The sequence below is a fragment of the Chrysemys picta genome, chromosome 2 (assembly GCF_011386835.1).
Source record: "Chrysemys picta bellii isolate R12L10 chromosome 2, ASM1138683v2, whole genome shotgun sequence".
Taxonomy (NCBI): Eukaryota; Metazoa; Chordata; order Testudines; family Emydidae; genus Chrysemys; species Chrysemys picta.
Window position 1 is genome coordinate 257,989,999 of NC_088792.1, and position 26,383 is coordinate 258,016,381.

General features: G+C 41.1%; 1 protein-coding gene across 1 annotated transcript in view; it reads right to left on the reverse strand.

Annotated features, from left to right (window-relative positions):
* Window positions 1–9,157: 9,157 nt before the first annotated feature.
* The window catches only part of ANGPT1 (angiopoietin 1), a 196,279-nt gene continuing 179,053 nt past the window's right edge, over window positions 9,158–26,383 (reverse strand). Inside the window, 2 exon segments of the mRNA XM_005287247.5 lie at window positions 9,158–11,515; window positions 22,046–22,176. Of these exon segments, the coding sequence (XP_005287304.2) occupies window positions 11,355–11,515; window positions 22,046–22,176 (292 nt within the window). The 3' untranslated portion in view covers window positions 9,158–11,354.

A 26,383-nucleotide genomic window follows, 5' to 3' on the forward strand; every position in this document is an offset into this window, starting at 1 on the left:
ATTTATTAATGTTTTCAAGAGTAAATATAGATCTCAGAATAGATGGATCCTTTTTCACTTTGACAGATAGGGATGTATTCTTAGGGTGTTAAATGTTCTCCACAATTCAAAATTAGTATTTCAGTCTGACCTTTGGGCACTGAATGATTCAGGGACCCTGTGGAAGAAACAATTTGGGATCGTGTAATTAGACTGTATCATAATGCATTATGCACCAGGGAACTGAACTAAGAGGGCAAGGGCAACCTGCATTCTTGCATTTTTTGAATGCTTGACTTTGTAACCTGAACATTCCTTTAATGTAGTTATTTTTTAAATCTGATTTAATAGCACTCACAAAATATAGCATGCCTCCACCATCTTGCCTTTCTCTTCTCCTTCTGCACCCTTCTTAAGCTTCTTCATGTGTGTTGCATTTGCTTACTATGGGTCTGTTCAACGTTTATTAGATACAACCTGACCTTTTAAAGGTGTTGGCTTCTTGCTTTCATGCATGCACGTGACAGCACATGTTTGCCTAAAACTCGGAAAACACAAAATACAGAATGAGGACATTGTCAGTATCTGCAAAATATTGATTTGAGTGCCTGTCTTTGCACCAGCACCTGTACTTTCTGGAATACACATCTGTATTCCTCTTTCGGAAATACCATTGTATTTTTAATACATTTGAAGTAAGATGAAGTCGATGGGAGCTTAGTATATTTAAAACTGAAAGCACTTATTTAGGTACCTAACTATAGACAACTTTGGGCATTCATGTTTGAAAATCCTGGCCTTATCAGTCCCTTTAGGTTTTTTTAGATCAGCATTTCTTCATTCCAGCTCAGCCTCTTTGGTGTTCAATCTGAACCTTGTAAAACCTTAATATTGAACTACAGGTGGCAGCAAATGTCAAAAACATCAAGGATAAGGAATGTAATATATTTCAGAGTGGATTACTGGATAACTTAAACTTCTTGCTTGATCATAAGATGAATTTTTATATATATATAATATTAACACACACCCACTCCCACTTCCACACCATTATTTAACATGGTTTATTCACTGTGTATTTCAGTTTATTTGAAATGGAAGAAATGTCTGTTTCCAAGCATCTCAACTTGTAGAGCGATATCTTGTAGGCCGGCTGAGCTAAACAGTGGTGTTAAGTACAACAGTGGTTTAAAATTCATCTTTGTGTTCTCTGGATCTTGGTACTGGCTTTGTGCAGGGTCTAGTCCCCTCTATGCTGGGTTACATTAAATGGAATCCGGTTCTGTGGTTTGGGTCTTTGGGACAGCTCACAGGTAGCCTGTGATGAGACAGAGGTGTCAGGAGAGATGCCAGGGTAATCTGAGTTTTCCTGTTTCAAACAGTGGGGGGTAATGGTGCCATAGTTGCCTGCTACTTATTGATTCTCTTGTAATAAAACTGCAACCATCTGACATACATAAGTACATTTCTGTCTCTTCATTGTGGCAATACAATGTTCTTTGCTAGCAAACCAATCTCAACATGATGTCAACTAATTTTTTTACGTATTGTAGGGAATTAGTTGTTTTCCCCAAAGCTCCAGTGGCAAGAGATCACATTGCCACTTAATAGGCAGATTCTAGTATAAATGGTCATTGCTTCCCCTTAGCATTCAGGAAACTGGCAGTTGCTTTCTATTTTACATATGCACCTATATTTTGATAAAGCAACAAACACAATCCTCCTGTATGGTGTTCTTCAGCTAACAGAGTTGTAACTATTACAAAATAAATAAAATACAGTTGTGTCACCTTAGATCTCTGATTCCCAAGAGACAGGGCCGGCTCCAGGCACCAGCCCAGCAAGCAAGTGCTTGGGGCGGCCAAGGGGAAGGGGTGGCACGTTGGGCTCTTCGGCGGCAATTCGGCGGCGGGTCCTTCGGTCCCTCTCGGAGGGAAGGACCTGCTGCCAAATTGCCGCCGAAGAAGAAAGCGGCGCAGTGGAGCTGCCACCGATCACGATGGCGGCTTTTTTTTTTTTCCCCGCCACTTGGGGTGGCAAAAACCCTGGAGCCGGCCCTGCCAAGAGACCTGGCAGACTAAGGGCCAGAGTCTAAGCACCCTTAAGGCTGCTTTGAGCTGCTCCAGGGGCACAAAGCCCTAAAGCACAAGTGGACCATTTCCTCCTGTGCAGCAGAATCCTCTGCTGGCAAAGGGCCACTCAGGTGGCTTCTAAACCATATTATTCCCAGACGCTTGTGCATGGAGCTTCTGGAGAACATGGGCAGCTAGTACCAAGTAAGTACCCATGAAGTTGATTTGCTTTTTGTGGAGGGTGGCTGGGCCCCAGTTGACCCCAGGATCGAGGAGCACAAAGATGACTTTAAAACCACATTGAGCCACTCACACTGGAGCTGCTCAAAGTGCAGCTTTGATGTAAAACAGGCCCCGGGACCCTGTTTGTCTCAGGAGTGAATTTTTATGGCAGAATAACCCCCCCCAGAAATCAAAATGAAGGGTACAGAAGGGACCATAAGGAATGTGTGGTGCTTTGGTGCTTTTCCCACCGTGAGAGCTGCAGGCATGAAGGGACAGCAGCGTATTGGAGTCAAGAACCACTATATGACTTTTGCTTTGTCTACACTGGACTTTTGTCGGTAAAACTTTTGTCATTCTGGGGTGTGAAAAAAACACACACACCCCAACGACAAAAGTTTTACTGTTGAAAAACACCGCAGTGAACAGCGCTTTGTCAGCGGGAGAGCTCTCAAAAAAGCCAATAAAGCTACCACCTCTTGTTGGGGGGTGGAATTTTTTTGTTGGCAGGAGAGCTCTCTCCTGCCGACAAAGAGTGGCTACACTGTGTGCTTTTTAGAGGCACAGCGGTAGCGGCACATCTGTGTCACTAAAAGGTGCGAAGTGTAGACATAGCCCTAGAAGGGAGAATTTTGCCCAAAGACTTCACAGTACTAATTGTGTTGGGTGAGGCTCTCAGAAGGGGAATCAAATAATAATCACTGGTGGGTGGAAGGTGAACTCTAAAGCGGAAAACTATAAATGAAAATAAAGAATTTTGCTTCAAAAATGTAAAAGCAAAATATACGCCAGGGAGTTCTGCTCCATTACCCAAAAGAAAATAAACCTGCAGTTCAGTGATGCATCTGAATGGGAACAGATCTGAGATTTGTAGTTTCCTTGAGAGCAGATAGTGATTCTAAATATAAGCATGCGAGGGCTGTGCAGGGGTGGAGATCCATGTCTTTTAGTGGAAGAATAAATATTATCTGAAGCTGATTTATCTGACTGACGGATTCTTGTCTCATGTTAAGAGAATAGATTGTTTCTCCCAGACAATGTCACCAACGGTTCCACAAGGAAGGGGCCACTTCTCTGGGCTTTGTTTTATATTTTGCAACATGTAAAACACTGTCGGCATCTACTTTGCACTAGAAGTATTAAATAAGAAGAATAAATTAAAAATGCTATCGTGTTGCATTCATATATTGGCTAACTACCCGATAATGATTACAGACATAAAACAATTGTAATCTAACCATGCAAAAGGGAAATTATTCAGGCTAAATAGAGGTAGATCCTCCAAAACTACAGGCTCTCCAGACATGCTTATGGGTATGTGAATTTAATTTAATAATATTGGACCAGATCTGCAGTCCATATGTAATCAAGCTGCTTGCATGCAGCTACAGGTTCTGGCCCATCATGTGTAACACTGTTTATTGTATCGTATTATAACATTTTGGCACAACACTTGTATAAAATAACAATAAAATTGTCTCCCTTCTTGTTGTTGTTTGTTCCTTTTCTTAATTTTCATTGTCTTGAAATATCTTTTATACCTCTTCCTTTAATACTATTTTCTTTGATTTTTCTAGTGTGAAATTTTCAGATTATTTTTTAATCCAAGACCATTTCATTTAATCTCTTCAAAGACATGTTGATTTTCTGCTTCCTTCATCTCTGTCTTCATCGTCTTTCCCCTTCTTCTCTTTGTGTTCCTGTGCTCTCACCTAAGTCTTTCCTACACACTCTTTTTCAGTCTCACCATCCTTTTCTTTCTTTGCCCATGCCCTCTGATTCTTCATCTCATCCTTCAGTACCCCCGACTACATTATTCTGTCAACTTCTCCCTTTCTTCCCCCCACCCACTTCCTCTCCTCTCCCTGGAAGAGGTCCACAGGGAGGTCTCAACTTGCCTCCCACCTCTCCATCTAACTGAAGGATATCCTGGAAGAGCCTCAATATTTTTACCCATAGAGCATAGAGGGGTAGCTGGCAATGGCACCTTCTCTCCAGCTCACTTGCCTGGGAAGCAGTGTGCTTTGGTAGCACTTTTATTGCTATTGTGAGGCAGCCCAATGTCCTCAGGCCTTGTGGAGCTTGACTCCTGCTGAATGCTGTGAGTAGCTTAGAAGTGAAGCAGACCCACCCTTAGTGCGATGGCACTCCCATGTCATAACTGGCTCAGACTGGGCTCCTGACAAGAGAGAGAACAGGAGCATACCTCCCAGGTCCCCCTGCCTAGAAATAGAGGCTAGGGTTGCCAACTTTCTAATCGCACAAAACCAAACCCCCTTGCCCCACCCCGATCCCTGCTCCTTCCCCTTTTGCCTGGGTCCAGCACTTCACCCAGTTCAGTCTTTGTTCCTCAGGTGTTTCCAGGAGTCTCTTTGGGTGGAGAGTCAGTGAAAAGCCACGATGATGTCACTCCCCTGCCTTAAATAACCTTTGCATATGTCAGGAACCCTTTGTTTCAAAGCTTGTTTCCCACGCCCAGTCAGTGGAAAAACACTGGTATCCCAAGATGGAGTCCAGCACTAGGTGACCTGGTCACATGTCCCTGTAGTGTCACAGCAACCATGAGTTGGAGGCTGTCTGCAGAGTCTCCCAGGTGGGAAATAAGCTTCTCCTAAGGCCTATTGTTTTCTCCTAATGGCTCATTAACATGAATGGGCCCTTTCCAGCCAGCCATCTAGACCGAGAACCTTTTGCCTAGGGAGCATTCCCCAGGTATAAACACATTTGTAATACAAATATATAGTTAATATTCCTAACTTCAGATACAAAAATGATACATTCATACAAATAGGACAATCATATTTAGTAAATCATAACTTTTCCAATGACACCTCACATGACTTATCTTGCATAAAATACATTATGATTATGTCATAATCATAACAATATCTCTGTGAAGAATATGGGGTGCAGTGTCACAAGCTCTATTCTCCACAAACCAGATGCACTTCAGTCAGTGGGAGAATGTTACGTAGCATGCAAACCTGAAACTTTTAGTTACAAATTTTTCATGAAGAATTTTGCTGTTTCATTCCCAACTTCTGTAATTTCACGGTATATTATTAAATAGCATTTTTCATATCCAAACACCATGCATTTTCTCAAGTGGTTGATGCTGAAGCCATCTTAGCCTGAAGATAGACACATATTTGCTCAAAAAAAAAATGCAGTCCTTATTGAAATTGTCCATTGGGTTTTTGAGTTAAAAATGCTACTTCCTCCAAAAATAAAAAAACTAAAAATTCCTCCATGATATTTGAGTTGTTCTTCATTTGGTTTCATATACTGAGCAGGATTTGTCATGTCTCCCTCCCAGTTTGCTGCAGTCTTGTCCTAGGAGGCCCCCTGTCTGTGGCTAATGGTTAGACCAGTCTCTGTGTCCATTCAGTCCTATGCTCCACCAACAGAGAAGTGGATTAAGAGGGTGTGTTAGAAACATTCTGTTAGAAACTAGATGGAAACTGCTAACTCTTTTCATATAGGCTATTGATTAATACAGACTTGATCAATAGTCATCTGGTCTAGTATCATACTGGTGTCCTCATCGTAAAAGGCTCCATATCTCATTATCAATTTCCTGAGCCAGCCACTCCCTCCCAGTATCTCCCCAATACCTTGATCTATTATATGCTTGTTTTTTAAAAAGTAGATGTTCTCCAGTATCTGTTTTTTTATGTTGAATCTCTTTGTTAGCAAATGACTGAGTTCTCCATATTTTCATCAATTAAGGATGTATATTTCTGAATTCTTGAATGCTGGATAATATCAGAAGAGTTGATGTAACACAACAATCCGGTGATGTGCTAGACAGAATTAGAAATCATTTCAGATTCGACTGGTGTGAAATACACCTCTCCTAATTTATCTGCCCTCTGTGTATTTGTCACAGTAAAAAGTAAAAACACTTACAAGATCTTTATCAAGCATTCTTAAAACTACTGTATCCATCTGGAGAAATGAGGAAACAGATTGACAGAGCAAGATGGGTACCCAGAAGTCACCTACTACAGGACAGGCCCAACAAGGAAAATAACAGAACATCACTGAACATCACATACAGCCCCCAGCTAAAACCTCTCTAGCACGTCATCAACGATCTACAACCTATCCTGAAAAATGATCCCTCACTCTCAGACCTTGGGAGGCAGGTCAGTCCTTGCTTACAGACAACACCTCAACCTGAAGCAAATTCTCACTAGCAACTACACACCACACCACAGAGAAACTAACCCAGGAATCAATCCCTGTAACAAACTTCATTGCCTACTCTGTCCCCATATCTACTCTAGCGACACCATCAGAGGACCCAACCACATCAGCCACACCATCAGGGACTCATTCACCTGCACATCTACTAATGTGATATATGCCAGGGGTAGGCAACCTTTCAGAAGTGGTGTGCAGAGTCTTCATTTATTCACTTTAATTTAAGGTTTCGCGTGCCGGTAATACATTTTAACGTTTTTTTAGAAGGGATCTCTAGAAGTATATTATATAACTAAACTATTGTTGTATGTAAAGTAAACAAGGTTTCCAAAATGTTTAAGAAGCTTCATTTAAAATTAAATTAAAATGCTGATCTTACTCTGCCAGCCTGCTCAGCCCGCTGGGTGGGGGGGGTTCAGGGCAGAGGGCTGGGTGTGTGTGGGGGGACTTGAGGTCAGGGCAAATGGCTGGGGTGTGTGTGGAGGTGCAGGGCACAAGGCTGGGTGGGGGTTCAGGGCAGAGGCCTGGGGTGTGGGGGGGTTCAGGGCAGAGGGCTGGGTGTTGGGGGGGACTCGGTCAGGGTAAAGGGCTGGGGTGTGTGGAGGTGCAGGGCAGAAGGCTGGGTGTTGGGGGGACTTGAGGTCAGGGCAGAGGGCTGGGGTGTGTGTGGGGGGTGCAGGGCAGAGGGCTGGGGCTTGAGGGTGCGGGGCAGAGGGATGGGTGTGTTGGGGTGGGGAGGTGCAGGGCAGAAGGCTGGGGTGCTCGGCTCGTGGGGAGTGCTCCCAGCCCCCTGCCCTGAGCGGCTCATGGCAGGGGGCTGGGAGGGATATGACCCGTTCCACCCCATCCCCCCAGGCCCGTCCCTACCTCTCTCTGCCTGCTCTACGGAGCAGCCAGCACGCTGCACTTGGCTCTGCTCCTCTGGGAGGAGGAGGGGCCGGAATGCACCACGCTGTGGGAAGAAACGGGGGGGGGCGGAGCGTGGCTGCCGCAGGACCAAGCTTCTGCCTCCTGCCCCCGCAGGAGAGAGCGGCAGGCAGGGGGGCTGAGTGGGGCGGGGGGCCTGGACCCCCCCTACCGCTCTCCCATCCGGGGGCAGGAGGCAGAAGCTTGGTCCTGCAGCAGCCAAGCTTCCCCCTCCCCCTTCTTCCCACAGCGTGGCGCTTTCCGGCCCCTCTGTCCCTCCTCCTGCTCCTCCTTTCAGTGGGCAGCAGCGTGCCACTCAGAATTGGCTCGCGTGCTGTGTTTGGCACGTGTGCCGTAGGTTGCCGACCCCTGATATATGCCATCATGTGCCAGCAATGCCCCTCTGCCATGTACATTGGCCAAACCGGACAGTCTCTATGTAAAAGAATAAATGGACAAAAATCGGACATCAGGAATGGTAACATACAAAAGCCAGTAGGAGAACACTTCAATCTTCCTGAACATTCTATAACAGATTTAAAAGTAGCCATACTTGAACAAATAAACTTCAGAAACAGACTTCAAAGAGAAACTGCAGAACTAAAATTCATTTGCAAATTTAACACCATTAATTTGGGCTTGAATAGGGACTAGGAGTGGCTGACTCACTACAAAAGCAGCTTTGCCTCTCCTGGAATTGACTCCTCCTCATCAGTTATTGGGAGTGGACTACATCCACCCTGATCGAATTGGCCCTGTCAACACTGGTTCTCCACTTGTGAGGTAACTCCCTTCTCTTTATGTGTCAGTATATAATGCCTGCATCTGTAATGTTCACTCCATGCGTCTGAAGAAGTGGGTTTTTTACCCACAAAAGCTTATGCCCAAATAAATCTGTTAGGCTTTAAGGTGCCACCGGACTCCTTGTTGTTTTTGCGGATACAGACTAACAAGGCTACCCCCGATAGTAAAAAAGATGAAATCGAGACGAGTAGTGATATTGCTATTATCACTGATAGGTTTTTAAAAAGCAGTCTTCTTACTCATTTTCAAGGTAGTTGCTCTTTTGATACAAATCAAAGCCAAATAAAAGCCTTTTCCATTCATTGTGCCTCTTCATTTGCATACTGCAGCATTTTTAGTTTGAACGGTAAAATGTGGTCTTATGGATTTATTACACCCTGGGTTTTGTATTGATTTAGAAAGCTTGGTTGATTTGAATGTGTACAATGAACAAGTCTAATTAAGATGAAGTTCCTGGGAAAATGAGGATAAATGGATTACAAAGAGAGGTTGAAACTGGTCCCTCAATTGTTGAGAGGCATACAAATGGAACAAGAGGAATTTCGAGGGTAAAGAACAAAAATCAGTTGAGATTTGCCACTGCCGGACACCATGAACCAATGGGTGATTAAAGAACAAAAAGTCATAAGGGCAAGAGAAACAACCAGTGCACTTTAATTTGTATGTTGGCCGATGCAATGTGAGAGATTAAAAAAAATTTGAAAGCAAGTTGTATTTGTGAGACTAAGAATGTGAAATATAACCTGATTATTTTAACCAAGAAAAATGAGTAAAATAAAACCCAGATACATATTTTGAAGGTAAGAAGATATTCATTTGTTCACAAAAACTAGTGAGGGTTCCTGCATAAGAACAGTCTGAACATTTGAACATTATTCAGAGGGAGAGATGTCACTATGTTAAAAGACATATCATTCTGCCACAAAAATGCATGCTCAAAACAAAGCAAAGGACAGAGTCAGCAAATATTTTTAAAATGTTTTATTATAAAGGATAGGAACCCATGTCCCCATTTTTTTTTCAAACCCTGATAAATAAACAGTATATATCATGCTTTTGTTTTTTTTTTGTTTTTACATGTTTTGTCTTTTGCAACAGTATCTACAAAATGGGATTCCTAACTCAGAGACCTGGGGAAAAAAAGTTGTGAGAACACAGAGGAAGGCAGACCTCAGTTTTTGCACCCAAATGACGACTGCACACATTGTGAAGACTGCTGGAAACAGAGACAAAGCAGCACTATGAAAAACTGCTGAGCAAAAAATTGTTGTGTAATTTAAACCACAGAACACAACAAATTAACCCCTTGGACAGGATTATTAAAAAAAATCATACAGATGCATAAAAACAAAGCCCTTCCTACTTGGAAAACTTTGAGCTATCAAAATTACAAAAGAATCCTGTGGTGCTCCTTGTTCTTTCATGTTGCCTTAAAAAAATCTATAAAAAACAAAACGAAACTCCACAACAACTACATTGTTGTTTTGTCTGATTTCAACAATAGCTTTTTTTTTTAATAAAACAAAAACAAACAACCCCAGTCACATATGTTTAATGGGTCTGATCTTATTCCCATTTCAATCAATGGACATTTTACATTTGATTTCAATTGGAGTAGGATCAGCCTCTTTATTTTTCTCAAAGCAGGAATTGAATGTAGAGACTAATTTCCAAAATTGATTTCCCCATCAGATTATGTCAACAGAGGTTTTTAAATGGAAAGTATAATAGCTTTAAGGTGGGATGCAACCCAACCTCTTTGCTACAAACTTTCTTTTTTCTTATAGGCGCCTTAATATTCCAATATTTGAAATGTGCAGCTCACCCTGCACCAAAGGCACATTTTTAGTATAACAGAAATTACTTAATATGACACACTTTTATGGGAAGTAACATGTGTAGCACCTTTCTAGAGTTAGTTTAATATTATATCCTCTTGTATTTTTGCATTCATGGGCATTGAATAGTCATTATTCTTACTGTAGAGATATAAACATGCTATTTACAATTCATAATTATAATTATTCCTTTATTTTCTATAATGTTGTGATGAATACTTTTTATAGTAATAGCTGAAGCAGAGTGCAAAGCTGGCTTGCTTCAGTTATTCACAAAATAGGTGAAATAATATAGTGAAGAAATGAAGATCTAGTAACAATTTAAAATAATTAATGCTAAAGTGTGCACATGCAAAGATATTTTAAAATGAATCCATCCAGGTAAACTACATGTTTATGCCATTTTTATACACCCTAACAGTCTGCTTTCCTGTGTACTTTGTAAGGAAATCGTATATGCAAAATAACATATTTCTTCATGATCTAGTTCACATTCTTTAAACTTTCTTCCAATTTTTCAATGTGACATTCAGACTGTTCTTAATGCAGGCAAAAGCTGCAGGGGGAAAAACATGGTTACTTTTGTTATCACGCTATAAATCCTAGCTCAAGGATTATGCCAATTATCTGGATTACCTACACTTACTTTGTCCTAACAGTGCTGAGCAATTGACGATTTTCTGCATATTATCCTTATCATTCTTCATGCACTGTGACTCAGTATGTTTATCAGGAACATGTTTTACATTTGAAAAGGGCTGAATGAAATAGCGTACACTATTTGATTCTGGGTTTAAGAGAACTCCATCCATCTAACTTCAGTTCACTTAAGAAAGACAATGATTGGAGTGGTCATTTTGGATAGTTAAAGATGTACATTAATAAAAGCTTATCTGTAATACTTTTGCATAGATGTGATGCCATTTCACTGCTGAAAACTATTCTTCTCAATAGATTATGGTAGATTTGCTTCTGTTCTTCAGTATTATCCAGTATATTTTTGCATCTTTTACACAAAGGAAAAGACATCTGCTGACAGACACTAGATTCAGTCACGGTAACAGGAACACAAAGTTCACTTGTTCTCCTCCACTGGAAAATTGTTACAGCCACTTTCTCATAGGCCAAGCCGTCCCAATGTCATCAGCATATGGGCTGACTTGTGTAGAGTTTTTGCAGGCTATGAAGTGATAGTGGAGCAATTTTGTGTAGCTCCTACTTGTTGCTTTCATGAAGCCTCCAGCCTTTTAATTCTGAAGGTTACACAAGAAGTTCTTCAGATAAGAGTGATATTGTGTTTTGTTCTTGTGTCCGCTGCTGAGTGCATTTAAAAGTCTAAGGGCCGAATCATCATAGTTGTTGAACGTAAGGAATAGCTGGGGCCTTTGAAGTAGTGCCACTTTATCCCATTTAGTTTTCCATGGTTTTGTCCAGCAGTATAGAACATTCCATTCAGATTGGAAGGGCCGCAGGCATCAAACCACCAGCCTGAAACAATTAAAAACAATTAAACTGACAGTTAACAAAGCATTTCCATTTTGTTTTACAGCTTTAACTGATTGGCAATTTGTGGCTCCTGTAAACGTTGTTAGTAGGGCAAAGGTTTTGTTTTATCGCTGTGTTGAGTTATTTTGTGTTCAAGAGAATGCACATTGAGTTGTGTACTGAGTATGCATAGTACGACAGATGGCATAATATGGCTGATGTGATGGAACAAAATAACTATGGATAAAATAAATTGGATTGTATGTTAATCCACCTCTCACAACTGATGTAAGTACAGTAGTCAAATGAATACTTCATAATGTATAATTTCACTTCTTGTGATTTTTTTCTCAAATTTATTCATTTGAAAGTATTCAGCAAAACCTGTCATTAATTTGTTAAATCTATGGTATGCATGTCAAGCTGTGTTGCTTAGTTTTAATTGGTCAAATGAGTCATATGATTAATTTCTGTTCTCTGATTGGATAAGTGTAATTCTTATCAGGTAGATAGTATGAAGGCTTGAATAAATAGAAAGTAAAATTTTACTTTCAAAATGTGGAATGGAAGATTTACAACTAAATGCTCAAAAGAAAGAGGAGCAAGGATTAGTGGATCTTTTTTCCATTTAAATATCGCAAAAATATAACTTCTTGTTCATCAGTTTGTCAAAACAAGCAGATTACTGGGTCTGGAAAAACCCAATTCAGTATAATCAACCCAATTTAGGCAATATACTCTTACCGTAAGAAATCAAATACTAGAGCCTGCATACATCCTATCAATTGGACTATGTTGTTATTATTTATTTATAGCATGGTAATACTCAAAAGCCCATTGTCCTGGGTGCTGTAGAAACAGAGTAAGAGACAGTCTCTCTCCCAAAGAACTTACAGTCTAATTTAAAAGAAGATGCAACAGGTGGTGGTTACAAACAATTGAATGGACAAGCAAGGGATTAGAAGGCTAACACTGGTTGGAAATCCCTGGTCACTCATACTAGTTTATATGCACAGGGAGATGGTTCTGAAGTTGTGTTTTTTGTGAATTACAGTATTGCCAACCTGAGGTTGTTCAAAAATCATGTGTCAGACATCCCAAAATAATGAGATTGGCTTAAAAATCACGAGAGTTTAAAAAATATAAATTTGGGACACTTTTTATTTTTCTTCTGTTTTCTTAACCTTAAGGATTCTCATTTTCCAAACTTTTCACCACAACCATAGTGCTAAAAACTTACTACAACTTAAAAAAAAAAAAACCAGATATTCTCATAAGTAGATGGGCTAGGCCTTAAGAAAAACACCAAATATCACAAGAATTGGCAACACTGAAAATCCTGGCTCCACTGAAGACAGTGAAAGTTTTGGCATTGACTTAGCCAGGGTCAGGATTTTACCTACTGGCCATTTACCTAGGCATTCTGTAAAGATGCTCAGCTAAAATGGAGGGAGGAGAAGGAATGAATCCTCCCCTTCAGGCTGCAGAGTGCCGAGGCCCCCTCTCCATGGCTGTCAAAGCCTTGGCGGCTGGATTCTCTGTTTGTGGAGTGGGTGTTGCAAAGTTAGAACAAAGGTTCAGCAGCATCCCTGGGGTGTAAGTGCCTTTCATCCACCTGGGGGGGAAAGGCAGCATTTGTTCCAAGTCAAATTAGCTCATAAAGTTCCACTGCTAGCCTGATAAAAATAAAACCTGGATCTTTTCCTTTTTCAATTGGGTAATCACCTTGTCCCCTTTCTATGTAGAAGTCACTGACTCCTCAGAAACATCTGTGAACCTGTTGCAAGCAGCACCAGCAGAATTCTACCAGGACCAGATAATGATCAAGCAGTGCACATATTTAGTTCTGTGACGTGAGGTTTCTTTGACTCCATGGAACAATTCCACGTCTTGCAAATAAAGATGGAGCTTTTTAATGTTTAGTGTTTATTGTTCCCAGTCCAATGCGAGTCCCACTCTTGAGCTGGAATTCAAAAACCAAGATCTTTTTTTGCAGTGCATACTTCCTCCAGTGTCAGCAGATTCTGCTGTTAGAGTTGTATCTGATTATAATGATCCATTGTTTTGGGGGCTTTAAACCACTGGATACAATAGTGATAGTGAGTAGTATACACATCCAGTGTTTACTCTACTCTTTGCATTCAGACCTATGTTATTTATGTTTTTAGTCTTGTAAAGTAATTTCTTAGATTTTGGATATTACTCAGTGGGTTTTTTTTTTTCACAAGTAACACTTCATAATCAAATCTTGGGGGGAGGATTTATGCCAGATAAATTCTGGCAAATTTTTATTTTGATACATTTGACCTCTCTTTGATTACAAAGTTATACCTACGGGGCTAATAATCAAAGAAGGAGAAAGCTGTACAACTGAGGTACTGTAACTACAGCATGATCTTGTAGAAACTTAAGACAAAGCTGAACAGAGAAAACCTAACACTCATGTTTCAAGGTTGGAACACAGATGCAGCTGGATTCTGTTTATGGTATCACAATACAGACATGGCAAGCTGCATTAGTTACCATTTCATTTTACAGGCACAAGAACAGTAGGAAGGTAGGACTTGATCTGGGGTTTTGCATTCAGTGGTGTCACACAAATGCTGCCCAAAGAAAATAAAATTCTGAAATGGTACTATTAAAAAAAGTACTGGGAGGTGTTATGGGGGGAGTTGTGAAACATTCCATCAAAGTTTTCTTTTCTTAAGACTAATTCCCCCTTTAATGTTTTTAGTAGTACTCCTTATCATACCACATGCTTCCAAGTATGATTATATGTGGGCTTTTTAGAGAGGTTTCTCATTAGTACACTAACGTGTTTTTATTTCCCCTCTTTTTCTTTTTTTAATTTCTCCCCATTCCTGTCCACAATTTTTGAGAAGCCTCTTCCCTTATCCCTTTACAAGCCCTCGCAAGTGTCCCAAAAGCCTCTAACATCAGAGTTCTCTACTTTGAATTCAGCAGAGGTAATGCTGGGCCACCAACCAGATTTTCAGCATGGTTGTGTGTTGGGGTAGAGGGTGGAATGGTGAGAGTGGCTTTTTTGAAGAAATGTGAGGGAAGAAGGGAAGGAAGAGTGAAGTGCAGGCTTCCCAGATAGCTGCAAAAGAAGACATAGGAATTGCCATGCTGGGTCAGACCAATGGTCCATCTCATCTAATAGCCTGTCTACACCAATACCAGACATTTCAGAGGAAGAAACCCTGCAGGTATGGGATAGACAGACCCAGGTCAATCCTCCTCTTAACCCCCAATTGTTAGAGGTTGGCTTATGCCTGAAGCTTGAAAGATCTTGTTTATTTTTAATATACTACAACAACGCTGGATATTCTCGTTATCTATTTAAATATCGAATCTTTCTTTGAATTCCAGGAATATATATATATATATCATGTGGCAATGAGTTTCACAGACTACTTGTGTAGGAATATAATTTCCTTTTATCACTTTTAAATTGGCTACCTTTCAATTTCATTGACTGTCCCTTTGTTCTTGTGTTATGAGATGGGTGAACAGTAGTGCCCGATCTACCTTCTTTATATTATTCATCTTAGTAATCTCCTGCCATAGGTCAACAGTCCCAATAATTTCCGGCTCTCGCCTTTTTCGTGCTCCTATTCATTTTCATCATCCATCTGTGAACTGTCCCTCTCCTGCTATATTCTTTTTGAGATAGGGGGTTCCATATTCCTGGTGAGGGCATAGTATTGGTGTATATTATGGCATTATGATATGTGCATGTTTTTCAGTATCTCATGGATTCTAACATTTTGTTTGATTTTTTTTTATGGCTGCTGCACACTGAGCAGGGATTTTCACTGTACTGTCTACAGTGATGCCTGGGTTCTTCAGGTCAGCCATTGGCGTAAGTCATGAAGAGGAGAAGTAGGCAAAAAGGTAGGAAAAGCAAGCCTCTAGTGCACTAGAAGGGAAGAGGCTCTGAGGAGGTTAAGAAAGGTTGTGTTCAAAATTATAGATAGTTTGTACATGTTTCTGTAAGTATCAAGACTTGTAGTTGCTTATGTCAACTGAAAAGAGCTTCCTAATTTTTTTAGGTTAAACCATCTCTAATAATTTCATTTGTATGGGAAATGTCAAGCAACCTTATGTCAGATAGTATACTGTCTAAACTAAATATGATTTAGATAATGTATTACACCTCTACTCCAATATAACGCTGTCCTAGGGAGCCAAAAAATCTTACCAAATTATGGGTGAAACCACATTATATTGAACTTGCTTTGATCCACTGGAGCGCACAGCCCCACCCCCCCGGAGCGCTGCTTTACCGTGTTATATCCGAATTTGTGTTATATCGGGTCACATTATATCGGGGTAGAGGTGTACTACATTGTTTTAAAACCATCTAAAGAAATAAACATTGATCCCCACTGTGGTGTTCTGTGTTTTTTAAATGATGCTGTTACTTCTAGTGAAAAGCTGCGAAATTTGAAACCAACTAATTTTCATTAATTTTCATTCACCCTTGTATTGGAGAATTCTACTGTTCTATTGCCTTACCTGTGTTCTGAGGGTGTGTGAGAGATCATCACTAAACATTCTTGTAAAAACAGCCTAAAAATGTACCAGCTGCTTGTGTGAACACTGGGATGACTCTCTTATTGGTCACATTTCTCTGAAATCACACTCTCACATTTTGTATGTTTAAAATCTGCAGTCATGAAAGCAAACAAAACAAAACAAAAAAACCCCAAAGGGGTGATGGTGGTGGCATTTGCATGTAGCTGCTGTGGAAATGGCCTTTCTAATTACCTGGTTTGTATGCACAAATGCAGGCTTTCCATGTACAAATGGGTAAATGTATAAGAGTGTTGTGGCTTGTTTGAAACTATGACCCAAACCTCTTGTCCATTAGCTACTGCCCATCGATTCACCAGATATACTGTAATTCTGTAGTATATTGGGTGTTTATCATGGCCATTAAGTTCCAGAGTGTGGGCTTCTCTTGGCTGCTTTATTCTTCACAGACTCAGGGAATGGCTTTCTGAAATGTGGGCACTTGGTGACTAGACACTTTTTATCCCTCTTCTGCTTCCTGAACCCTGTGAATGCAAGCTCATGTCCATCAAACACAACATGCAGTGTTCAAGTCTGATCTGTCAGGCTCAAAATGTGGCTTATTTGGGTAGAGTACGTGGGGGGCCTTGTTGGATGAACAGTTCCTTTGAAAACCCAATGTCTCTTTCTGGTCCCTTGTATGTTGTGTTTGTGCCCATAGAATTTGAGCTCAGCAGCAGAGCAACTACAGGAGAGTGAAACCCTAGCCCAGGGGTAGGCAACCTATGGCACGTGTGCCAAAGGCGACACATGAGCTGATTTTCAGTGGCACTCCCACTGCCCGTGTCCTGGCCACCAGTCCAGGGGCTCTGCATTTTAATTTAATTTTAAATGAAGCTTCTTAAACATTTTAAAAACCTTATTTAGTTTACATACAACACTAGTTTAGTTATATATTATAGACTTATAGAAGGAGACCTTCTAAAAATGTTAAAATGTATTACTGGCACGCGAAACCTTAAATTAGAGTGAATAAATGAAGACTCGGCACACCACTTCTGAAAGGTTGCTGACCCCTGACCTAACCTAAAACACTGAACCATATTTTGCTTACCATTTGAAAGACAGACAATAAACTTACTCTTATACCAGATTCAGACCTTTCTGCTATATTGGACCTTAGAGGAGCAGGACAGTTGTTATGATTTCAGTAAAGCACCGTATCAGCAAGACTATAATGTAGGATATGGATGAAAGCAGAGAAAGTGTGAACATCTCTGTGACTGTAGAGAAGAAATTCATTGGTAGGAAATAAAATCAAAGGGCACATGCTTCCCGTGAGCTTTTCACATTATCTGGATTGCAAGGTCCTTTTGCATAATGTTAATGGGCCACAATGTAAAATTAACAAAGAGCATGTTCAAGGACAGACGTGCTCTGACTTTTCTATTAAATGTATTAGAAGATTTTTAAGTCAGTCACCATTTGGTTGTTATTCAAACACTTTATGTGCTATTGTCCATCCTTCTATATATCAAAGCACTGTAACACACAACTGGCTTTTGTTAATAATATTTTTCATATTCCCCTTTTTAAAGAAAAATGTCATCATATGCCAATCATTTTGTTTCTGAATGATAAATACATTGATAATTGCTATATACAATGCTTCATGAGGGTCCACTTCATATAGATCTATGTGAGAAAGAGAGATGAATTAAACAAATTCACCCAGAAATTTTAAACCTTTTAAACACAGATATTTGGATACAAGGGTTCAAAGGCAGGATTGCAAGGGCTTTATGGTCATTCTTCTCTAAACTGGTAGACATTGCCATTTTGAATGTTGTCATTCCAAACAAGGGGATAGAAAAGACCTGCAGCCTTATTTGACTACATAGCTCATGTAGTGTTGTCACAATAAAACCAGGAGCTTTATTGCAAGCTTTGGTGGGATCTCATTTGCAGATCTCTTCCTGGAAATTCACAAAACTGACCATTTTCAGAAAGAGGCAGTGGAGAACTAGGACATTGGATGCAGGACTGTCAGTGAGAGATCTCCCTCTTACAAAGCAGTCCATGGAATGAAAAGGTTGGGGAATCACGGAGTTGTAGAGTCCATTTTTTCTGGGTGTGTGATGGTGGTTGAGAATGTTATGTATCCTCTGAAAGTCAGGAGGCCAGACCAAGGAAGCTACACTGAATTGCACCAGCTGAGGATCTGGCCTATTACCTCCAGCAACCTCTAATGCTCTTCCTGAGTTGGCTCAAACTTTATGCACTCTTTGGAATTGTGACATCTGTATTTTCCTTGAAAGTTACCTATCCTCTACTACCTAGCCTTGAAGGTGTCTGTTTCCTATTAGCACTAGGCCAATGTATTGTTATTTGTTAAGGAATCTTGCCATGCAAAGTGCAGTGTACATAAATCACCTATGCCTTCTTCTAGAATAATGCTAAAAAGTATGTTTGGTCTTTATCCTTCCTTCAGCTGATTGTTCTGAGAAATTGTATCAGACTTTGGAAAGCTCTCTTCCCCAACTGTTGGTATAATGTGAACATGGAAGAAGTGATTACAATTATCACAACAATGGTACGCTTTGCAACAAAAGCCTCTATAATATTAGGTTACCTTGTTGTAGTAACATGTTATATAGTAAAGAAATTGTGTTACAAGGCTTTGAGAATAAGAAAGAATGACCTGTAGTAGAAACATCAACCTACATACTATGGCAATAAGTGCTTTATAAATGTTTTAGAAACAAATAATATTGTTTTAGATGTGTAACCTTCAATAAGTGTGAAACACTTGCATTTTTTATACCTTCCAAAAAAACTCAGGGAGATTTTCAAAGGGACAAAGGGTAATTAGGCATCCATGGGGTAGAAAACCACGAAGGGGATTTAGGCTGAGCACTGGGGACCCCTAACTTTAGGCACCCTGCCACCTACTAGCATTGACAGCCCTGGGTTAGGTGCACAGGCTTTCTGTAAAATGCACGGGAAGAGTGAGGAGCCTACGAATGGGATTCACAAAAGCCAACATGCTGAATGGAGAGCTGCCTAAGCTAGCCAGTAGGAGTGCTAAGGAGAGGGGTGTGGCCTAAGTTTAGGTGCCTGTCTCCATTCAGAGCCATAAACCCGCTACTGGAGTTAGGCGACAAAGCCAGCTCAGTCCTTTCTCACACATATAAAAGACATTGCGAGTGCCACCCTCAGAATGCCACACAGCTCAGTGGCTAGGGCATTCACTTGAGAGGTGGGAGACCCTGGGTTCAAGTTCTTGCTCCAGGTAGAATGGGGATTTGAACTGAAAGTTCCCACATCCTGAGTGAGCACGCTAACCACTGGGCTATAGAGCATAAGGGGGCAATAGCACCTCTTCCAGCAGTGTTGTGTGCGGGGACCTGACCCAGCATATGTGCTCTAAGGTAGCTTCTGAATATATGTACTTGCAGGTATGACAGGCAGACATTTAAGTGCCTATGAGACTTTATCAGTGGAAACTTAGGAGTCTAAGGGATTTAGGCGCCTACAGGGTTAGGGGGCATCTGAGTGAGGGTATGAGGATCTAAATTTTGGACTTAGGCTCTTAAATAAATCTCTCTATGGAACTGGCCCCACCTGTCTATTTAAATTAATGGGAGTTGGGTACCTAACTCCAATTTGTGCCTCTGAACACTACCTCCCCAAGATCAACCTGAAGTAGGGTCAAAAAACATAGCATAGCCCCTAAGAGCATGTGACATCTGAATTAATTCTTCTGATGAGGCTGCTGCACAGTATTTAATCTTTTTTGGAATAACACTTTTGATGTGGACCAGATGGGAAGTGGAAGCTAATGAGATCACTGAGAGAGCCACGTGGGCGTTCTTTAAATCTTTATTTTCAGCCCTAACTATAACCATCTCACAAACTTTGTCTGCAGTTTATTTCAGTCTTTATTCCTGACACAAATATATTGGGTACATCTCACAGAGGTTACAGGATCCCCAAAGCTCTCAAGATAGTCAGAAACCTGATTGTAGATTTCATATAATTCATAATTAAAGTGCTGTCTGTGGGGCTGCCAAAAACAACAGAGGGCTTGACAATATTCAATCCCCAGTTTTTGACAGAGAGCTTTTTTAACAAACTGTCATCACAGTCACTTTTCTTACTCTGCACTTTTGTTGTGACATAAAATTGGAATCAATCTATTGAACGTTCCTGTTTTGAAAGATTTAATTGATATTTCTCAGTGAGTGAGAAAATCAACATCACTGGGAAAATGCAGTAGAATGTGTAAGGAGAAATTTAATAGGGTGAAATATTTAGAGACTAAGGGAAAAACAATTAGTGATTTTGAGGTCTTGACTCTTTTATAAAACAATAAATTACTCAAACAATCTTACTTGTAAAACTGATTAAATTATCCCTGAAGACTAATTGCATTTCTTTGCTTTTTTCCTTTTTTAACTTTACTCTGAGCTTGGCAGTTCACCTCTTTCCCACTCCCTCCTTTCATTTGCCTCTCCAGTATATTTAGCCCTGGACTTCACAACAGAGGTAGGTCGATGTAAGGCAGCATATATCGACCTAATTCTGTAAGTGTCCACACTAAAATCTAGCTCCAACCAATATAACTATTACTGCTGCCTTTCAGAAGCCATCCCACGATGCGCCACACTGACAGTTAAGTCGCTCTTGGTAAGGACGCACACTGCTGACACAAGGAGCGTAATGTGGACATTCAGAAGTATCTTTAATTTAATTACTGCGGTGGCTGTATGTCAGCATAACTTAGGTCAACTTAATTTTGTAGTGTAGACATACCCTTAGACAATAGAGAGATTTTTCAGTTAATTTACAGACCCGATGCAGCAGAATATACCTGTGTCTTTCAGAGCCCTGTGGAATGAGAGCTCTACAGCAGACTAAGGCTATGTCTACACTACAGACCTTACAGCAGCACAGCTGTACTGCTGCAGTTCCACCACCATAGGGCCTCCCATCTAGCCGCTCTATGCCGAGGGGAGAGAACTGTCGTCGGCATAATTAAACCATCCCCAACGAGCGGCCGCATGTATGTTGGTGGGAGAGCATCTCCTGCCAACATAGCACTGTCCACACTGGCACTTTTGGCAGTGAAACGTACGGCCGTCGGGTGTGTTTTTCACACCCCTGACCAACAAAAGTTTTACAGACAAACGTGCCAGGATAGACATCGCCTACGCTTAGCAGGGAACACTGACCTGCCATACAAGCCAAAATAACTAGCTCCCCAAAGGCAGCTGCTTGGGAAAGGAGAGCATTCCTCCTGCTTCAGTCTGCATTGCCCCAAATTCTGTATACCAGTATAAATATTCCTGTACGGGAAGGGGAATAAGCAACAGCAGTTTGTCACCTCTATACCACTATGATTGTGTTCCTACTAGGGGTTGTATCAGTATCACTATTTAAGTTCAGTATCACTATTAAAATCACATTGCTAAACTGAAACAGTTATACCAGTACAAAACTTGGGTGTAAACCAGGCCTTAATATCTTGATAGGCTTTTTCTCCAGCATTTTCTTTTCTTCTGTTTCCCTCCATCCCCTCTCTTGCCTGAATTGTTCTGTCTCTCATTTTCTCATCTCTAAAAAGGCCTCTCTCCCTCCCATTTCTGATCTCCCTCCTTCCCCACACCCTTAACCTCTTCCTTCTCCTCCTCTTCCTTCCAGAAACTCTCACCTCCTTCACCCTTTCTCTCATTTTCCTTCCCCCTTTCCCCTCTATTGTTTGCCACCACTTGTTGCAGCTTGTTTCAAATTAGATTGTAAACTTTTGGGTGCCAGAGTGTAGCTCTGTGTTTCTACAGCACCTGACAGGGACCTGAGGGCACAACCACAATGCCCATAATAACAACCACACAAAGAGTTTCACACAGCACTGCACATCATCTTTCCCTCTCCCCAAAGTTGCTTCATCATGGTCCGTTTAGAAATACACAGCGGATTAAAAGTTATAGAATGCCTTCATGGGACTATACTTACCTCCGGTTAGCATGAGGGCACATTTGCACATGCAGTTGTCATTATCGGCATCTTTAGTACTGAAATCAGCGCCATGTAAGATCAGGCTACTCTGCTTTCCTGCTGTTCCTGTGTGTCCTTTTAGATACAGCCTGAAATAGTCAAAGCAAACAGTCATATCACCAAAGGTAACAATAAAAGATCGAGATCTTCATGCTGGGATTGGCTTCTGCGGTGATGTACACACTGAAGGTTACAGAAACCTCACAAATGTCTTGCGTTTTGGCTCAATCCATTTGTTGTTTCAGAGGTAAGATGAAGAACTCCAGAGTGTTTCAACATATCTTCACTAGGGCATAAGTTCTGTCGCTGACCAAAACTCATTACAAATGATCTAAACTGGGAAAAGGAGGAGAGAGAGACAGAGAGGAGAGGGGGAAAGGGACAGAAAGATGAGTGAAGGGAGAGAGCAAGGGGAAAAGAAGGTATGGATTCACATGGTGGCATTGTTCATACAGGGCCCAATTTTATCCCCTTCTCTTACTCATGCTGACTAATACCTTAAGCTGCAAATTTTCCCAGTAATTTCAATGAGACTAATTGCAGAGTGAGGTACAATTCATTGTGACTCAGTGAACTGTAAGGATTGTGATTGTTTGCAGAATAAGGTACTACTCAGTATACCTAGAGTTGGGTGTATATTTTAGCATGACACAATTTTGCTACACACTTAGCTTTATATTAATGTTAATGGATGTGGTGCTGCTAATCCCCAGGCACTGCACTGAAAATTTTACCCCTTCATGGTTTGAAATAGTTCCAAAATTTGTAGAAGGGACAGATGATCCAATGGTTAATGAACTAGCCAGACACCTGGGCTCAATTCCTTGCTCTGCCACAGAAAAATGATAAAAGACAAAAATGCTGTATCATCCATGGGTGAACACTTTCACAGAGTGCTCTCACAAGACCTGATCTTTCAATACATGTCCTAAAAAGAAACCTGCTAAACCCCTTCAAAAAGTGAGCCTGGGAACTTAAATTCATTATTCTGCTAGACAGCAAAAACTATGGGCTTAACATGGACATTGGCTTTATGGCTCATTACAATAATTTGTAACACACCACACTGCCTGCTATCCTTAATTGCTTACATCAAGCATAACAATTTCACCCCCACTTCATTTCAAGTGATCACCTCCAACAAGCGTTACCCCTTTTACTCAACAATTTGTCCCAACTTGTATTTAGCTCAGACTCTCTGCTTCCTTCCCCAGGCCTGAAGGAGAGCTCTGTGTAGCTTGAAAGCTTGTACCTTCCATCAACAGAAGATGGTCCAATAAAAGATATTACCTCACCTACCTTGTCTCTCTCATACCCTGGTACCAACACTGAAAAAATCTGAGGAAAGACTAAAACATCCTACAAAATTTAAAGTATACCTAATGCCGGAGAAACAGAAATGTCAATGCCTTGTGCTGTTGTTCAATCACAGTATCAATTAGCTGATTTTTCTTTAGCATATTACTTCACCAAGGGATATCTGAGCTTTGGGGCAATTTAGTCTAAGTGCTGGCTTTGCGCACGTTCATTTCTTTGTTTCCTATCAACAACCAAACGCCTGGAATTAGTACTGTCTACATTCACTAGGCTGGACGCTGATGACTTATTTTGCTAGTTGTGCTTAATTGTTTGCAGAACAAAATACATTTCCCTGAGGTTGTGTTGATAGAAAAAATTAATCCAGTGCATGATATCTATGAGCTTGCTTTCAACTGCCACCCAGAATCAGTGCAGCAGCAGCATCACGCTCACAGACGGCTTATGTCAGTTAAAAAAAAACCGTGAACGCTGTTTTCCTCAATCAGTAAAGACACTGCTGGCCAGATCATTTTATTAACAAACCACACCATAAACCCACTTAGTCCCAATAAAATCATACATCTACTACAACTGAACGACAAATCACTGAGCAATAGGAGCTGTCTGTGGTTTGCTTTTCCTTGGAGGAGCCGGGTATGAGGGTTATTTACAAGCTTATACTCCTATGCTGATATTTTATAAACATCCTACTCAGCAAGATTTAGACCTCAGCATCGTGAGCTGACTTTTCCATGGCTCTGTTTGTTTAGTAGCTAAAGGAGGGGAAAGCTTAACTATAAAACTGAAGTGAGCAGATGTGGCAGATCGGGGTCTCATATTCAGTACTACAGATTCAGTAATTCAGTACTACTTTGCAGGGTTGTGCAACACCTCAACACCACTTCCCTTAGTGTGAGGAAGTCTTGTGTGTGCCTGTGTGGATCAGCTCCCTGGCAATACAAGCTCTGCCTTCTAGGTCTTGGCAGACCTCTCTCTGTACAGTGAAAGGCACACACCAACCCCCAAAGTCCTCCAAGTGTCCCTCTGGGGTGCTCAGACCTGTTCCAGGGAACACTCTCAGACCTCTTAGATCCACTATCCCCAAAAGAATAGTACACACACCAGCTTGTAAGAGTTAGCTCAGGATCATCATTTTACTCAGCATACAGCACTTAGATGTAGTTATAGTGCAAACAAGAATAAGTTTATTATCAAAGAACCGAGAGCCCAGTGAAAAAGAGTGAGACCATTGGAAACAATTGGTTAAAATGAAATTATAGCACACTTTCTTAATTAACAAGGCATTCCCCTATCTCCTATACGATAGCTAGGGCCCTACCAAATTCATGGCCATGAAAAATGTATCATGGACCATGAAATCTGGTCTCCCCCGTGCAATCTGGTCTCTTTTGTGTTTTTACCTGATACTATACAGATTGCACAGGGGAGACCACCATTTCTCAAATTGAGGGTCCTGATCCAAAAGGGAGTTGCTGTGGTGTCGCAAGGTTATTTTAGGGGAGTCGTGGTATTGCCACCCTTACTTCTGCACTGCCTTCAGAACTGAGTGACCGGAAAGCAGTGGCTGTTGGCCAGGTGCCCAGCTCTGAAGGCAGTTCTCTGCCAGCAGCAGCACAGAAGTAAGGGTGGCAATACCATACCATGCCACCCCTACTTCTGCGCTGATGCCTTCAGAGCTGGACGACTGGAGAGTAGCGGCTGCTGACTGAGGGCCCAGCTCTGTAGGCAGTAGCGCAGAAGTAAAGGTGGCAATACCATACCATACCATACCATACCATCCTTACCATCCTTACTTCTGGGTTGCTGCTGGCAGCGGCTCTGGCTTCAGAGACGGGCTCCCAGCCAGCAGCCACCACTCTCCAGCTGCCCAGCTAGCAGCAGCGCAGAAGTAAGGGTAGCAGTATTGCAACCCCTCCCTACAATAACCTTGTCACCCTCCCCTCCCCAACTCCTTTTTGGGTCAGGATCCCTGCAATTACAATACCAAGAAATTTCAGATTTAAATAGCTGAAATAATGAAATTTACTATCTTAAAAATCCTGTGACCATCAAATTGACCAAAATGGACCGTGAATTTGGTAGGGCCCTAATTATACTCTACCCCCAAGTTCTTTCCCCAGTGTTTTCAGCCACTGTAGTTGTGATCGCTTCTCAGACGATCAAGCCTTCTGACCGCTTGTCCTCACAGACTGAAGGAGTAAATGGGAGTTCATCTGCACCCTTTAGAAATAGTCCCCTCAACACTATTTTAGTTTGCAAAAAGGATATCCCGCCAAACACATAAAACCTCAGTGGCTTCTTTTTTCCTGTGTGTTTTCATATTGTTTTCACATCCCACTATTGGCATTTGACTCAGCCTCCATTGTAAAGCTTACAATACTTAATTTGCATGTAGCCAGAGATATAAATGTTGGTATCTTCTCGCTGGTGGAACCTTACATGCTTTAAGAGCATAATTTTTGTACAGATACAGAACTCCTTAAATATCACCTGCACATATATCTTACAATGATTAAGAGGACCAGTATGACACAAACTTTTGTTAGAGACCTTACATGACATTCTTTGGTGAACGAAAATACATATACCAGACCTAAGGAATGTAGCTCTTATGTCCTCAAGTGGTCCATTGGTCACAACACAATGATTTAGTTGGGGATTGGTCCTGCTTTGAGCAGGGGGTTGGACTAGATGACCACCTGAGGTCCTTTCCAGCCCTGATAGTCTATGTGTCTATGAACACATGAGCCAAAGGAGTAAAATACTATTCAGTGTGAACTGGGCTATCAGAATATTCCCCTAAATGGTTAGTTCCCCTATCTCTGTGTTACATTTGAAACCATTTTAAAGTTAGTATTAATTTCCAAAACCATAAAGACACTGATCAGCCAGCTCCATGAATAATATATTTCCTACAGACTACATTTAAAAAATAGCTATTTAAATACTAGGGGGGATTAGCATTTATTGACCGTA